The sequence below is a fragment of the Engystomops pustulosus genome, unplaced genomic scaffold, assembly GCF_040894005.1.
Source record: "Engystomops pustulosus unplaced genomic scaffold, aEngPut4.maternal MAT_SCAFFOLD_209, whole genome shotgun sequence".
NCBI lineage: Eukaryota > Metazoa > Chordata > Amphibia > Anura > Leptodactylidae > Engystomops > Engystomops pustulosus.
In genome coordinates this window covers 40,296-57,221 of record NW_027285089.1, presented here as the reverse complement: position 1 = coordinate 57,221, position 16,926 = coordinate 40,296, and the positions used below count along the sequence as shown (strand labels likewise).

General features: G+C 57.2%; 1 protein-coding gene across 1 annotated transcript in view; it reads right to left on the bottom strand.

Annotated features, from left to right (window-relative positions):
* BSN (bassoon presynaptic cytomatrix protein) overlaps positions 1-1,009 on the bottom strand; it is a 134,835-nt gene extending 133,826 nt beyond the window's left edge. The window contains exon 1 of the mRNA XM_072132029.1: positions 738-1,009. Within this exon, the coding sequence (XP_071988130.1) occupies positions 738-877 (140 nt within the window). The 5' untranslated portion in view covers positions 878-1,009. The remainder of the gene's footprint in view (positions 1-737) is intronic.
* Between the last annotated feature and the right edge of the window lie 15,917 nt (positions 1,010-16,926).

Below are 16,926 nucleotides of genomic sequence, written 5' to 3'. Positions count from 1 at the left end.
GGGTGACACGGTGGGGCCCCCTCATACACAGGGTGGGGGTGACACGGTGGGGCCCCCTCATACACAGGGTGGGGGTGACACGGTGGGGCCTCTCATACACAGGGTGGGGGTGATGTGACACGGTGGGGCCCCTCTCATACACAGGGTGATGTGACACGGTGGGGCCCCTCATACACAGGGTGGGGGTGACACGGTGGGGCCCCCTCATACACAGGGTGGGGGTGACACGGGGGGCCCCTCTCATACACAGGGTGGGGGTGATGTGACACGGTGGGGCCCCCTCATACACAGGGTGGGGGTGACATGGTGGGGCCCCTCTCATACACAGGGTGGGGGTGACACGGTGGGCCCCCTCTCATACACAGGGTGGGGGTGATGTGACACGGGGGGCCCCTCTCATACACAGGGTGGGGGTGACACGGTGGGCCCTCTCATACACAGGGTGGGGGTGACACGGTGGGGCCCCCTCATACACAGGGTGGGGGTGACACGGTGGGGCCCTCTCATACACAGGGTGGGGGTGACACGGTGGGGCCCCTCTCATACACAGGGTGGGGGTGACACGGTGGGGCCCCCTCATACACAGGGTGGGGGTGACACGGTGGGCCCCCCTCATACACAGGGTGGGGGTGACACGGTGGGGCCCCCTCATACACAGGGTGGGGGTGACACGGTGGGGCCCCCTCATACACAGGGTGGGGGTGACACGGTAGGGCCCCGCTCCCGGCCCCGCTCACCTGACGTCCTGCAGTCGGGCGGGGGAGGCGCTGGCGCTGGGCCCGGGGAGCTGTCCGCCGCGGCCGGGTGCTGAAGCTGCAGGAGGCGGCCCGGCTGCCCCCGCGCCCTCCCCGGCCTCCAGGCTGGCCTCGTTACCCATCACCGCGCGGGCTGCGGCGGCTGAAGGCGACCGGAGACAGAGAGCAGCGGCAGAGCGGGCGTCACTGACCGACAGCACGGAGCTCCGCCATCCCGGCCCTGCGCGCGCCCGACAGCCGCGTCACGTGCCCCTGCGCCGGGAGCGCGCCCCCCAACCAGGAGGAGGAGGAGGAGACACAGGAGAGAGAGATACAGGAGAGACACAGAGACACAGGAGAGACACAGAGACACAGGAGAGACACAGAGACAGGAGAGAGACACGAGAGACACAGGAGAGAGACACAGAGACAGGAGAGAGAGACACAGGAGAGAGACACAGAGACACAGGAGAGAGACACAGAGACACAGGAGAGAGACACAGGAGAGAGACACAGAGACAGGAGAGACACAGAGACACAGGAGAGAGACACAGAGACAGGAGAGACACAGAGACAGGAGAGACACAGAGACAGGAGAGACACAGAGACAGGAGAGAGACACAGGAGAGAGACACAGGAGAGAGACACAGGAGAGAGACACAGGAGAGACACAGGAGAGAGACACAAGAGACACAGGAGAGAGACAGGAGAGACACAGAGACACAGGAGAGACACAGGAGAGAGAGAGACACAGGAGAGACACAGGAGAGAGACACAGAGACAGGAGAGACACAGAGACAGGAGAGAGACACGAGAGACACAGGAGAGAGAGACAGGGAGAGACACAGGAGAGAGAGACACAGGAGAGAGACACAGAGACAGGAGAGACACAGAGACAGGAGAGACACAGGAGAGAGAGACACAGGAGAGAGACACAGAGACAGGAGAGACACAGAGACAGGAGAGACACAGGAGAGAGAGACACAGGAGAGAGACACAGAGACAGGAGAGACACAGAGACAGGAGAGACACAGGAGAGAGAGATACAGGAGAGACACAGAGACACAGGAGAGACACAGAGACACAGGAGAGACACAGAGACAGGAGAGAGACACGAGAGACACAGGAGAGAGAGACAGGGAGAGACACAGGAGAGAGAGAGACACAGAGACGGGAGAGACACAGGAGAGAGAGAGACACAGAGACAGGAGAGACACAGGAGAGAGACACAGGAGAGACACAGAGACAGGAGAGACACAGAGACACAGGAGAGACACAGAGACACAGGAGAGACACAGAGACACAGGAGAGACACAGAGACAGGAGAGAGACACGAGAGACACAGGAGAGAGACACAGAGACAGGGAGAGACACAGGAGAGAGAGAGACACAGAGACGGGAGAGACACAGGAGAGAGAGAGACACAGAGACAGGAGAGACACAGGAGAGAGACACAGGAGAGACACAGAGACAGGAGAGACACAGAGACAGGAGAGACACAGAGACACAGGAGAGACACAGAGACAGGAGAGAGAAACGAGAGACACAGGAGAGAGACACAGGAGAGAGACACAGAGACAGGAGAGAGACACAGAGACAGGAGAGACACAGAGACAGGAGAGACACAGAGACAGGAGAGACACAGAGACAGGAGAGAGAGAGACACAGGAGAGAGAGAGACACAGGAGAGAGAGAGACACAGGAGAGAGACAGAGACACAGGAGAGAGACAGAGACACAGGAGAGAGACAGAGACACAGGAGAGAGACAGAGACACAGGAGAGAGACAGAGACACAGGAGAGAGACAGAGACACAGGAGAAAGACAGAGACACAGGAGAGAGACAGAGACACAGGAGAGAGACAGAGACACAGGAGAGACACAGGAGAGACAGGAGAGACACAGAGACACAGGAGAGACACAGGAGAGAGAGAGATACAGGAGAGACACAGAGACAGGAGAGACACAGGAGAGACACAGAGACAGGAGAGAGACACAGAGACAGGAGAGACACAGAGACAGGAGAGACACAGAGACAGGAGAGACACAGAGACAGGAGAGACACAGAGACAGGAGAGACACAGAGACAGGAGAGACAGAGACAGGAGAGACACAGAGACAGGGAGAGACACAGAGAAAGGGAGAGACACAGGAGAAAGAGAGACACAGAGACAGGAGAGACACAGAGACACAGGAGAGAGAGAGATACAGGAGAGACACAGAGACAGGAGAGACACAGGAGAGACACAGAGACAGGAGAGACACAGGAGAGAGACACAGGAGAGAGACACAGATACAGGAGAGACACAGATACAGGAGAGACACAGAGACACAGGAGAGACACAGGAGAGAGAGAGAGACACAGGAGAGACACAGACACAGGAGAGAGACACAGGAGAGAGAGAGACACAGGAGAGAGACACAGGAGAGAGACACAGGAGAGAGACACAGGAGAGAGACACAGGAGAGAGACACAGAGACAGGAGAGAGACACAGAGACAGGAGAGAGACACAGAGACAGGAGAGAGACACAGAGACAGGAGAGAGACACAGAGACAGGAGAGAGACACAGAGACAGGAGAGACACAAAGACACAGGAGAGACACAAAGACACAGGAGAGACACAGGAGAGAGACAGGAGAGACACAGAGACAGGAGAGACACAGAGACACAGGAGACAGGAGAGACACAGGAGAGAGAGAGAGACACAGGAGAGAGAGAGAGACACAGGAGAGAGAGAGAGACACAGGAGAGAGACAGAGACACAGGAGAGAGACAGAGACACAGGAGAGACACAGAGACACAGGAGAGACACAGGAGAGAGAGAGAGACACAGGAGAGAGACACAGAGACAGGGAGAGACACAGAGACAGGGAGAGACACAGGAGAGAGAGAGACACAGGAGAGAGACACAGGAGAGACACAGAGACACAGGAGAGACACAGAGACACAGGAGAGAGAGAGACACAGGGACAGGAGAGACACAGAGACAGGGAGAGACACAGAGACAGGGAGAGACACAGAGACAGGGAGAGACACAGAGACAGGGAGAGAGACACAGAGACACAGGAGAGAGACACAGGAGAGAGACACAGGAGAGAGACACAGGAGAGACACACAGGAGAGACACACAGGAGAGACACACAGGAGAGACACAGAGACACAGGAGAGACACAGAGACACAGGAGAGACACAAAGACACAGGAGAGACACAGGAGAGAGACACAGGAGAGACACAGAGACACAGGAGAGACACAGAGACACAGGAGAGAGAGACACACAGGGACAGGAGAGACACAGGGACAGGAGAGACACAGGGACAGGAGAGACACAGGGACAGGAGAGACACAGAGACAGGGAGAGACACAGAGACAGGGAGAGACACAGAGACAGGGAGAGACACAGAGACAGGGAGAGACACAGAGACAGGGAGAGACACAGGAGAGAGACACAGGAGAGAGACACAGGAGAGAGACACAGGAGAGAGACACAGGAGAGAGACACAGGAGAGACACAGGAGAGAGACACAGGAGAGAGACACAGGAGAGAGACACAGGAGAGAGACACAGGAGAGAGACACAGGAGAGACACAGAGACACAGGAGAGACACAGAGACACAGGAGAGACACAAAGACACAGGAGAGACACAAAGACACAGGAGAGACACAAAGACACAGGAGAGACACAGGAGAGAGACAGGAGAGAGACAGGAGAGACACAGAGACAGGAGAGACACAGAGACAGGAGAGACACAGAGACAGGAGAGACACAGGAGAGAGAGAGAGACACAGAGAGACACAGGAGAGAGAGAGAGACACAGGAGAGAGACAGGAGAGACACAGGAGAGAGAGAGAGACACAGGAGAGACAGGAGAGACACAGAGACAGGAGAGACACAGGAGAGAGACAGAGACACAGGAGAGAGACACAGGAGAGAGACAGGAGAGACACAGGAGAGAGAGACACAGAGACAGGAGAGAGAGAGAGAGACAGATATAGGAGAGAGACACAGAGACAGGAGAGAGACACAGAGACAGGAGAGAGACACAGAGACAGGAGAGACACAAAGACACAGGAGAGAGACACAGGAGAGAGACACAGGAGAGAGACACAGGAGAGAGACACAGGAAAGAGACACAGGAGAGAGACAGACACAGGAGAGACACAGAGACACAGGAGAGAGAGAGAGACACAAGAGAGAGAGAGAGAGAGACACAGGAGAGAGATACACAGGAGAGAGAGAGACACAGGAGAGAGAGACACAGGAGAGAGAGAGACACAGGAGAGAGAGAGACACAGGAGAGACAGAGACACAGGAGAGACAGAGACACAGGAGAGACACAGGAGAGACACAGGAGAGAGACACAGGAGAGACACAGGAGAGAGACACAGGAGAGACACAGGAGAGAGACACAGGAGAGACACAGGAGAGAGACACAGGAGAGACACAGAGACAGGAGAGAGACACAAAGACAGGGAGAGACACAGGAGAGAGACAGGAGAGACACAGGAGAGACACACAGGAGAGAGAGAGACACAGGAGAGAGACAGGAGAGACACAGGAGAGACACAGGAGAGAGAGAGACACAGGAGAGACACAGGGGAGAGACAGGAGAGACACAGGAGAGACCATCACCACAGGCCTAGTCTACACCACTGACACCATCACCACAGGCCTGGTCTACACCACTGACACCATCACCACAGGCCTGGTCTACACCACTGACACCATCACCACAGGCCTAGTCTACATCACTGACACCATCACCACAGACCTAGTCTACACCACTGACACCATCACCACAGGCCTAGTCTACATCACTGACACCATCACCACAGACCTAGTCTACACCACTGACACCATCACCACAGGCCTAGTCTACATCACTGACACCATCACCACAGGCCTAGTCTACACCACTGACACCATCACCACAGGCCTAGTCTACACCACTGACACCATCACCACAGGCCTGGTCTACACCACTGACACCATCACCACAGGCCTAGTCTACACCACTGACACCATCACCACAGGCCTAGTCTACACCACTGACACCATCACCACAGGCCTAGTCTACATCACTGACACCATCACCACAGGCCTGGTCTACACCACTGACACCATCACCACAGGCCTAGTCTACACCACTGACACCATCACCACAGGCCTAGTCTACATCACTGACACCATCACCACAGGCCTAGTCTACATCACTGACACCATCACCACAGACCTAGTCTACATCACTGACACCATCACCACAGGCCTAGTCTACACCACTGACACCACCACCACAGGCCTGGTCTACACCACTGACACCATCACCACAGACCTAGTCTACACCACTGACACCATCACCACAGGCCTAGTCTACACCACTGACATCATCACCACAGACCTAGTCTACATCACTGACACCATCACCACAGGCCTGGTCTACACCACTGACACCATCACCACAGGCCTAGTCTACACCACTGACACCATCACCACAGGCCTAGTCTACACCACTGACACCATCACCACAGGCCTAGTCTACACCACTGACACCATCACCACAGGCCTAGTCTACACCACTGACACCATCACCACAGGCCTAGTCTACACCACTGACACCATCACCACAGGCCTAGTCTACACCACTGACACCATCACCACAGGCCTAGTCTACACCACTGACACCATCACCACAGTCCTAGTCTACACCACTGACACCATCACCACAGTCCTAGTCTACACCACTGACACCATCACCACAGGCCTAGTCTACACCACTGACACCATCACCACAGGCCTAGTCTACACCACTGACACCATCACCACAGGCCTGGTCTACATCACTGACACCATCACCACAGGCCTAGTCTACACCACTGACACCATCACCACAGACCTAGTCTACACCACTGACACCATCACCACAGGCCTAGTCTACATCACTGACACCATCACCACAGGCCTGGTCTACACCACTGACACCATCACCACAGGCCTAGTCTACATCACTGACACCATCACCACAGGCCTGGTCTACACCACTGACACCATCACCACAGGCCTAGTCTACATCACTGACACCATCACCACAGGCCTGGTCTACACCACTGACACCATCACCACAGGCCTAGTCTACATCACTGACACCATCACCACAGACCTAGTCTACACCACTGACACCATCACCACAGGCCTGGTCTACACCACTGACACCATCACCACAGGCCTGGTCTACACCACTGACACCATCACCACAGGCCTGGTCTACACCACTGACACCATCACCACAGGCCTAGTCTACACCACTGACACCATCACCACAGGCCTGGTCTACACCACTGACACCATCACCACAGGCCTAGTCTACACCACTGAAACCATCACCACAGGCCTAGTCTACACCACTGACACCATCACCACAGGCCTAGTCTACACCACTGACACCATCACCACAGGCCTGGTCTACACCACTGACACCATCACCACAGGCCTAGTCTACATCACTGACACCATCACCACAGGCCTAGTCTACACCACTGACACCATCACCACAGGCTTAGTCTACACCACTGACACCATCACCACAGGCCTGGTCTACACCACTGACACCATCACCACAGGCCTAGTCTACACCACTGACACCATCACCACAGGCCTAGTCTACACCACTGACACCATCACCACAGGCCTGGTCTACACCACTGACACCATCACCACAGGCCTAGTCTACACCACTGACACCATCACCACAGGCCTGGTCTACACCACTGACACCATCACCACAGGCCTAGTCTACACCACTGACACCATCACCACAGGCCTGGTCTACACCACTGACACCATCACCACAGGCCTAGTCTACACCACTGACACCATCACCACAGGCCTAGTCTACACCACTGACACCATCACCACAGGCCTAGTCTACATCACTGACACCATCACCACAGGCCTGGTCTACACCACTGACACCATCACCACAGGCCTAGTCTACATCACTGACACCATCACCACAGGCCTGGTCTACACCACTGACACCATCACCACAGGCCTAGTCTACATCACTGACACCATCACCACAGACCTAGTCTACACCACTGACACCATCACCACAGGCCTGGTCTACACCACTGACACCATCACCACAGGCCTGGTCTACACCACTGACACCATCACCACAGGCCTGGTCTACACCACTGACACCATCACCACAGGCCTAGTCTACACCACTGACACCATCACCACAGGCCTGGTCTACACCACTGACACCATCACCACAGGCCTAGTCTACACCACTGACACCATCACCACAGGCCTAGTCTACACCACTGACACCATCACCACAGGCCTAGTCTACACCACTGACACCATCACCACAGGCCTAGTCTACATCACTGACACCATCACCACAGGCCTAGTCTACATCACTGACACCATCACCACAGGCCTGGTCTACATCACTGACACCATCACCACAGGCCTAGTCTACACCACTGACACCATCACCACAGACCTAGTCTACACCACTGACACCATCACCACAGGCCTAGTCTACATCACTGACACCATCACCACAGGCCTGGTCTACACCACTGACACCATCACCACAGGCCTAGTCTACATCACTGACACCATCACCACAGGCCTGGTCTACACCACTGACACCATCACCACAGGCCTAGTCTACATCACTGACACCATCACCACAGGCCTGGTCTACACCACTGACACCATCACCACAGGCCTAGTCTACATCACTGACACCATCACCACAGACCTAGTCTACACCACTGACACCATCACCACAGGCCTGGTCTACACCACTGACACCATCACCACAGGCCTGGTCTACACCACTGACACCATCACCACAGGCCTGGTCTACACCACTGACACCATCACCACAGGCCTAGTCTACACCACTGACACCATCACCACAGGCCTGGTCTACACCACTGACACCATCACCACAGGCCTAGTCTACACCACTGACACCATCACCACAGGCCTAGTCTACACCACTGACACCATCACCACAGGCCTAGTCTACACCACTGACACCATCACCACAGGCCTGGTCTACACCACTGACACCATCACCACAGGCCTAGTCTACATCACTGACACCATCACCACAGGCCTAGTCTACACCACTGACACCATCACCACAGGCCTAGTCTACACCACTGACACCATCACCACAGGCCTGGTCTACACCACTGACACCATCACCACAGGCCTAGTCTACACCACTGACACCATCACCACAGGCCTGGTCTACACCACTGACACCATCACCACAGGCCTAGTCTACACCACTGACACCATCACCACAGGCCTGGTCTACACCACTGACACCATCACCACAGGCCTAGTCTACACCACTGACACCATCACCACAGGCCTGGTCTACACCACTGACACCATCACCACAGGCCTAGTCTACACCACTGACACCATCACCACAGGCCTAGTCTACACCACTGACACCATCACCACAGGCCTAGTCTACATCACTGACACCATCACCACAGGCCTGGTCTACACCACTGACACCATCACCACAGGCCTAGTCTACATCACTGACACCATCACCACAGGCCTGGTCTACACCACTGACACCATCACCACAGGCCTAGTCTACATCACTGACACCATCACCACAGACCTAGTCTACACCACTGACACCATCACCACAGGCCTGGTCTACACCACTGACACCATCACCACAGGCCTGGTCTACACCACTGACACCATCACCACAGGCCTGGTCTACACCACTGACACCATCACCACAGGCCTAGTCTACACCACTGACACCATCACCACAGGCCTGGTCTACACCACTGACACCATCACCACAGGCCTAGTCTACACCACTGACACCATCACCACAGGCCTAGTCTACACCACTGACACCATCACCACAGGCCTAGTCTACACCACTGACACCATCACCACAGGCCTGGTCTACACCACTGACACCATCACCACAGGCCTGGTCTACATCACTGACACCATCACCACAGGCCTAGTCTACATCACTGACACCATCACCACAGACCTGGTCTACACCACTGACACCATCACCACAGGCCTAGTCTACACCACTGACACCATCACCACAGGCCTGGTCTACACCACTGACACCATCACCACAGGCCTAGTCTACACCACTGACACCATCACCACAGGCCTAGTCTACACCACTGACACCATCACCACAGGCCTAGTCTACACCACTGACACCATCACCACAGGCCTGGTCTACACCACTGACACCATCACCACAGGCCTAGTCTACATCACTGACACCATCACCACAGGCCTAGTCTACACCACTGACACCATCACCACAGGCCTAGTCTACACCACTGACACCATCACCACAGGCCTGGTCTACACCACTGACACCATCACCACAGGCCTAGTCTACACCACTGACACCATCACCACAGGCCTAGTCTACACCACTGACACCATCACCACAGGCCTGGTCTACACCACTGACACCATCACCACAGGCCTAGTCTACACCACTGACACCATCACCACAGGCCTGGTCTACACCACTGACACCATCACCACAGGCCTAGTCTACACCACTGACACCATCACCACAGGCCTGGTCTACACCACTGACACCATCACCACAGGCCTAGTCTACACCACTGACACCATCACCACAGGCCTAGTCTACACCACTGACACCATCACCACAGGCCTAGTCTACATCACTGACACCATCACCACAGGCCTGGTCTACACCACTGACACCATCACCACAGGCCTAGTCTACATCACTGACACCATCACCACAGGCCTGGTCTACACCACTGACACCATCACCACAGGCCTAGTCTACATCACTGACACCATCACCACAGACCTAGTCTACACCACTGACACCATCACCACAGGCCTGGTCTACACCACTGACACCATCACCACAGGCCTGGTCTACACCACTGACACCATCACCACAGGCCTGGTCTACACCACTGACACCATCACCACAGGCCTAGTCTACACCACTGACACCATCACCACAGGCCTGGTCTACACCACTGACACCATCACCACAGGCCTAGTCTACACCACTGACACCATCACCACAGGCCTAGTCTACACCACTGACACCATCACCACAGGCCTAGTCTACACCACTGACACCATCACCACAGGCCTGGTCTACACCACTGACACCATCACCACAGGCCTGGTCTACACCACTGACACCATCACCACAGGCCTGGTCTACACCACTGACACCATCACCACAGGCCTAGTCTACACCACTGACACCATCACCACAGGCCTGGTCTACACCACTGACACCATCACCACAGGCCTGGTCTACATCACTGACACCATCACCACAGGCCTAGTCTACATCACTGACACCATCACCACAGACCTGGTCTACACCACTGACACCATCACCTCTAGTACCTCTTCTTCCTGGCACTGGGTCTGGAGCGCGGCTCTGGAGGAGCTGCACACTGGACTTGCTTCTCTTTCTACTGACTGGATTCCAATACCTCGTGCTTCCCCCAGCAGAGGTTTTTATCCTCCCCTGGTCAGGTGGTAGCTCTCCTCCAACCAGCTTCCAGGTACCTAATTGAACAATACAAATAGCAGCATTAACTGTTGCCTTTCCAGGCAGAACCTATAGCTGCAATTAAGCAATGTCAAGAGAGGTGATCAGTCTCCCATACAGCTCCTTACCTAGAGAGGGCGCTATTTGCAACTTCCCACCTGCCTATGCATTGGCCGGGGTGTTGCATATCCCCTTGGTAATTGAAAGCTGCCCAGGGCTCAGCTATGGACGAGATGGGAGTGTAGGCTAAAGCATGGAGCTTCTAGGAGGTCCCTGCCCACGACAGGGGGGACTAGTAAGGCCCCTTCTACACTGGCGTTTTTCACGCGCGAGTTCTGCGCGTGCATTTGACGCTCAGAACTCGCATTGCACTCTGTCCCATTGTATTCAATGGGTCTTTCTCCATTTGCGTGGTTTTCAACGCGCGTGCTTGCGTTCGTTTGCACGCGCGTCAAAATCGCAGCATGCTCTATTTTTGCGATTCACGCGCATTTTTCACGCCCCATTCAAGTCTATGGGGACGTATCAAAAACGCATTGCACTCGCAAACATTGCAAGTGCAATGCGAGTGCAATGCGTTTTAAACGTAAGGGTTGCTAGGTGACCAGTATAACAGTATTTCCCCTGCTCGCGATCGATCATTTAATTAAAAAAACACAGTGAAGAACAGTGAAGAATAGAATAAAACCAGTGAACACAGTGACCACAGGATCATTTAAGATAAAAACACAGTGCAGAACACAGTGCAGAATAGATTACAGATGTTCGGCACATCTGCTTACTTGTCGGGAGATACGCGCGGAGCGGTGCGAACAAAATAGCATGTGAAGAACAATATATATGTGTGTAAAGAACACATTGCAGATGTTTCCATACATCTGCAATGTCTTCTTCACACATATATATTGTTCTTCACATGCTATTTTGTTCGCACCGCTCCGCGCGTATCTCCCGACAAGTAAGCAGATGTGCCGAACATCTGTAATCTATTCTGCACTGTGTTCTGCACTGTGTTTTTATCTTAAATGATCCTGTGTTCACTGTGTTCACTGTTTTTATTCTATTCTTCACTGTTCTTCACATCTGCTAAATTGTCGGGAGATAATATACGCGCGGAACAGTGAAGAATAGATCGCAGATGTTTGCAAATTATCAGAAGACATTATTTTTCAATTAAATAACACATTTTAATCCCAAATCATGGTCCCTTTGAAAACTGCTCGAGTCTCCCATTGAAACGCGCGTCAAAAATGCGCCGAAAACGCAAAAACAACGCTAACAACACGCGCGTGAAAAACGCAAAAACGCAAATTACTCCAAGGAAAAATGGAACAAAAACGCAGCCAAAACGTCAGTTTTTCACGCATTGCACCCTGACGTGAAACGCAACGCTAGTGTGCAAGAGGCCTAATACAGTGCTGGCTATGTGTAGTGTCAGGGAGACAAACCGCCCAATATCCGGCTTTCAGGTACCATGGTTGGTGTCGGACTAGGTGAGGATCATACAGTTAGTAGCTAGCAGCCTTAATCGAAGGTGTGGAGTCATGTCCTGCAGTCCACCCAGGGGTCATCATCATAAACACGTACCGGCAGCGTCTAATGTCACACAATAATATTATGGAAAGAAGCAAAAGGTCACGTTATCAAGATCACAAAAACAATAAAAACATTAAGAAATGTGACCATGTGACCAGTGCGCTGCCCCTGTCCTGATACTCCAGCGCCCCCTGCTGGCCAAAACCAAAAAATGCACAATATGCAAAACTGTCAAAACCCGCTGAAAAAAGGGCAAATCAATACAAATCCTGATACACAATGGGGCAGATTTACTTACCCGGCCCATTCGCAATCCAGCGGCGCGTTCTCTGCACTGGATGCGGGTCCGGCCGGGATTTATTAAGGCAGTTCCTCCGCTGCGCTGAAAAGCATCGGAACGCACTGGAGTACACCGAGCCGGGCTGAGTGAAGGTAAGTGCAAGCTCTGCGACACATTTTTTTTAAAAAATGCGGCGTTTTTTTCGAATCCGTCGGGTTTTCGTTAGGCCACGCTGAAGCTGGGGGAGCTGTAGCTGGGGCGCTGTAGCTGGGGGGCGCTGTAGCTGGCGGCGCTGTAGCTGGAGGCGCTGTAGCTGGGGGGCGCTGTAGCTGGGGGCGCTGTAGCTGGGGGCGCTGTATCTGGAGGCGCTGTAGCTGAAGGCGTTGTAGATGGGGGCGCTGTAGCTTGGGGGCGCTGAAGCTGGGGGAGCTAAAGCTGGGGGTGCTATAGCTGGGGGCACTGTAGCTGGGGGCACTGTAGCAGGGGGGCGCTGTATCTGGAGGCGCTGTAGCTGAAGGCGCTGTAGATGGGGGCTCTGTAGCTGGGGGCGCTGTAGCTGGGGGTGCTTTAGCTGGGGCGCTGTAGCTGGGGGGCGATGTAGCTGGGGGCGCTGTAGCTGGGGGTGCTTTAGCTGGGGCGCTGTAGCTGGGGGGCGATGTAGCTGGGGGCGCTGTAGCTGGGGGTGCTTTAGCTGGGGCGCTGTAGCTGGGGGGCGATGTAGCTGGGGGCGCTGTAGCTGGGGGGCGATGTAGCTGGGGGCGCTGTAGCTGGCGGCGCTGTAGCTGGGGGAGCTGTAGCTGGGGGGCGCTGTAGATGGGGGCGCTGTAGCTGGGGGGCACTGAAGCTGGGGGAGCTAAAGCTGGGGGTGCTTTAGCTGGGGCACTGTAGCTGGGGGGCGATGTAGCTGGGGGCGCTGTAGCTGGGGGCGATGTAGCTGGGGGGCACTGTAGCTGGGGGGCGCTGTAGCTGGGGGCGCTGTAGCTGGTGGAGCTGTAGCTGGGGAGCTGTAGATGGGGGGCGCTGTAGCTGGGGGCGCTGTAGCTGGGGGGCGCTGTAGCAGGGGCGCTGTAGCTGGGGGGCACTGTAGCTGGGGGCGCTGTAGCTGGTGGAGCTGTAGCTGGGGAGCTGTAGATGGGGGGCGCTGTAGCTGGGGCGCTGTAGCTGGGGGCACTGTAGCTGGGGGCATTGTAGCGGGGGAGCTGTAGATGGGGGGCGCTGTAGCTGGGGGCGCTGTAGCTGGTGGAGCTGTAGCTGGGGAGCTGTAGATGGGGGGCGCTGTAGCTGGGGGCGCTGTAGCTAGGGGGCGCTGTAGCTGGGGGCGCTGTAGCTGGGGGGCGCTGTAGCAGGGGCGCTGTAGCGGGGGCGCTGTAGCTGGGGGAGCTGTAGCAGGGGGGCGCTGTAGCTGGGGGAGCTGAAGCTGGGGGGCGCTGTAGCTGGGGCGCTGTAGCTGGGGGAGCTGTAGCTGGGGGGCGCTGTAGCTGGGGGAGCTGTAGGCGCTGTAGCTGGGGGCGCTGTAGCTAGGGGGCGCTGTAGCTGGGGGCGATGTATCTGGGGCGCTGTAGCTGGGGGCGCTGTAGCTGGGGGCGCTGTAGCTGGGGGAGCTGTAGCTGGGGGGCGCTGTAGCTGGGGGGCGCTGTAGCTGGGGGCGCTGTAGCTGGGGGGCGCTGTAGCTGGGGGCACTGTAGCTGGGGGGCGCTGTAGCTGGGGGCGCTGTAGCTGGGGGCACTGTAGCTGGGGGGCGCTGTAGCTGGGGGCGCTGTAGCTGGGGGCACTGTAGCTGGGGGGCGCTGTAACTGGGGGGCGCTGTAGCAGGGGCGATGTAGCTGGGGGAGCTGTAGCTGGGGGGCGCTGTAGCTGGGGGAGCTGTAGGCGCTGTAGCTGGGGGCACTGTAGCTGGGGGGCGCTGTAGCTGGGGGCGCTGTAGCTGGGGGGCGCTGTAGCTGGGGCGATGTAGCTGGGGGCGCTGTAGCTGGGGGAGCTGTAGCTGGGGGCGCTGTAGCTGGGGGCACTGTAGCTGGGGGCGCTGTAGCTGGGGGCGCTGTAGCTGGGGGCACTGTAGCTGGGGGCGCTGTAGCTGGGGCGCAGTAGCTGGGGGCGCTGTAGCTGGGGGCGCTGTAGGTGGGGGAGCTGTAGCTGGGGGCGCTGTAGCTGGGGCGCTGTAGCTGGGGGGCGCTGTAGCTGTGGGGCGCTGTAGCTGGAAGCGCTGTAGCTGGGGGAGCTGTAGCTGGGGGGCGCTGTAGCTGGGGGAGCTGTAGCTGGGGCGCTGTAGCTGGGGGAGCTGTAGCTGCGTGCGCTGTAGCTGGGGGCGCTGTAGCTGGGGCGCTGTAGCTGGGGGAGCTGTAGCTGGGGGCGCTGTAGCTGGGGGGCGCTGTAGCTGGGGGCGCTGTAGCTGCGTGCGCTTTAGCTGGGGGAGCTGTAGCAGGGGGCGCAGTAGCTGGGGCGCTGTAGCTGGGGCGCTGTAGCTGGGGGCGCTGTAGCTGAAGGCGCTGTAGCTGGGGCGCTGTAGCTGGTGGCGCTGTAGCTGGGGGCGCTGTAGCTGGGGGCACTGTAGCTGGGGGAGGTGTAGCTGGGGGGCGCTGTAGCTGGGGGAGCTGTAGCTGGGGGGCGCTGTAGCTGGGGCACTGTAGCTGGGTGCACTGTAGCTGGGGGCACTGTAGTTGGGGGGGCGCTGTAGCTGGGGGGCGCTGTAGATGGGGGCGCTGTAGCTGGGAGAGCTGTAGCTGGAGGCGCTGTAGCTGGGGGCGCTGTAGCTGGGGCGCTGTAGCTGGTGGAGCTGTAGCTGGGGCGCTGTAGCTGGGGCGCTGTAGCTGGGGGAGCTGTAGCTAGGGGCGCTGCAGCTGGGGGCGCTGTAGCTGGGGGGCGCTGTAGCTGGGGGAGCTGTAGCTAGGGGCGCTGTAGCTGGGGCGCTGTAGCTGGGGGAACTGTAGCTGGGGCGCTGTAGCTGGGGCGCTGTAGCTGGGGGGCGCTGTAGCTGGTGGCGCTGTAGCTGGTGGCGCTGTAGTTGGTGGCGCTGTAGCTGGTGGCGCTGTAGTTGGAGGCGCTGTAGTTGGAGGCGCTGTAGCTGGGGGGCACTGAAGCTGGGGGTGCTTTAGCTGGGGGCGCTGTAGCTGGGGGAGCTGTAGCTGAAGGCGCTGTAGCTGGGGGTGCTTTAGCTGGGGCGCTGTAGCTGGGGGAGCTGTAGCTGGGGGCACTGTAGCTGGGGGCACTATAGCTGGGGGGAGCTGTAGCTGGGGGCGCTGTAGCTGGGGGCGCTGTAGATGGGGGCGCTGTAGCTGGGGGCGCTGTAGCTAGGGGGCGCTGTAGCTGGGGGCGCTGTAGCTAGGGGGCGCTGTAGCTGGGGGCGCTGTAGATGGGGGCGCTGTAGCTGGGGGCGCTGTAGCTGGGGGCGCTGTAGCTGGGGGGCGCTGTAGCTGGGGGCACTGTAGCTGGGGGAGGTGTAGTTTGGGGGCGCTGTAGCTGGGGGAGCTGTAGCTGGGGGGCGCTGTAGCTGGGGCGCTGTAGCTGGGGCGCTGTAGCTGGGGGAGCTGTAGCTGGGGGGCGCTGTAGCTGGGGGCGCTGTAGCTGGGGGAGCTGTAGGCGCTGTAGCTGGGGGAGCTGTAGCTGGGGGCGCAGTAGCTGGGGGGCGCTGTAGCTGGGGGCGCTGTAGCTGGGGGGCGCTGTAGCTGGGGGGCGCTGTAGCTGGGGCGCTGTAGCTAGGGGGCGCTGTAGCTGGGGGCGCTGTAGCTGGGGGCGCAGTAGCTGGGGGCACTGTAGCTGGGTGCACTGTAGCTGGGGGCA